The sequence below is a fragment of the Macrobrachium nipponense genome, chromosome 33 (genome assembly GCF_015104395.2).
Source record: "Macrobrachium nipponense isolate FS-2020 chromosome 33, ASM1510439v2, whole genome shotgun sequence".
NCBI classification, from domain to species: domain Eukaryota; kingdom Metazoa; phylum Arthropoda; class Malacostraca; order Decapoda; family Palaemonidae; genus Macrobrachium; species Macrobrachium nipponense.
The window spans coordinates 13,881,194-13,882,458 of NC_087219.1; the positions used below are offsets into that span (position 1 = coordinate 13,881,194).

Below are 1,265 nucleotides of genomic sequence, written 5' to 3' on the forward strand. Positions count from 1 at the left end.
TATATATATATATATATATATATATATATATATATATATTTCCTAAGTGTTATCTGGGCATGTATGAACTGTTGTGGTCACTTGACTCTTTTCCTTACTTCGAATAGGTATCCTTTCTCACTTATTATGTTTTCTTTTTTATTTAAAGTTTTCAGGTACATTAGTTTTAGCTGATTTTTTTTATGGTAATAATTTGTAATTTTAACTTTATCAAGTAAAATTTTAATTATTGCAGACCTGATGATGTGCTGAAGCAACATGAAACGTTTCACATATAAATAAGCACGCTTCTTAGACTGCTGTCTTCCTGGGACTCCTGAATGTTTTATCAACGATTTTTCCTGATATATTATATATATATATATATATATATATATATATATATATATATATATATATATATATAACATATATAAATCATAATGTATACACAAACACACACACAGACTATATTATATATAATATATATATATATATATATACATAGCAAACTCAGACGAGCAATCCCGAGTCATTGCAGTACCTCATCCTTTTTGAAGGGCGAATGGCAGGAAGGAGCCTTTTGTCCACAGATCCTTGGAATAAAAAATCCTGGAGCTTCATTTTCCACTAAATCGATGGCCATTCCGACAACTCTACGGAATGAAAACGCCAGGTTCCACTTACATCCCGTTTTCTCCACTTCATTTGTTAGAGTAGATTTGTCTATTAGCTTCCTAGGGAAAGGGTTTTCCTGTAATTAGAGAGAGAGAAGAGAGAGAGAGAGAGAGAGAGAGAGAGAGCCCGTACTGACATATCTTGAAAGAGGAATATGGACCAGGTTCAGTATCCAATACAGGACAGAGGTATAAATTGGTAAATGAATAAATAGAAGCACCCAATCGAAAACCATGATAGAGAGAGAGAGAGAGAAGAAACCCTTTTCTGACTTATGCTTTGAAAGGGAAATGTGGAATTGATTCAATATCACATATAGAACAGATGTATAAAAACGGGTAAATGAATAAATAGATGTATCCTTTAGTTAAACCATGAGAGAGAGAGAGAGAGAGAGAGAGAGAGAGAGAGAGAGAGAGAGAGAGAGAGAGAGAGAGCAACCCATTACCTCGTCTCCTCATCTCAGTGAATGTTGATCAAGGCGCAACTTGGGTTCTATAGAACAATTGTCGACGACCAATCACGACTGATTACCTCAACTCCGAGAGGTTTAATCATCCACAGACCCGGCTCACTTGTCAGTTATTACTGAGAGGAGAGAGAGAGAG

At 34.8% G+C, this 1,265-nt stretch overlaps 1 protein-coding gene across 1 annotated transcript in view; it reads left to right on the forward strand.

The window, feature by feature from the left end:
• Positions 1-811: 811 nt before the first annotated feature.
• LOC135202621 (uncharacterized) overlaps positions 812-1,265 on the forward strand; it is an 8,815-nt gene continuing 8,361 nt past the window's right edge. Inside the window, exon 1 of the mRNA XM_064232118.1 lies at positions 812-845. Within this exon, the coding sequence (XP_064088188.1) occupies positions 812-845 (34 nt within the window). The remainder of the gene's footprint in view (positions 846-1,265) is intronic.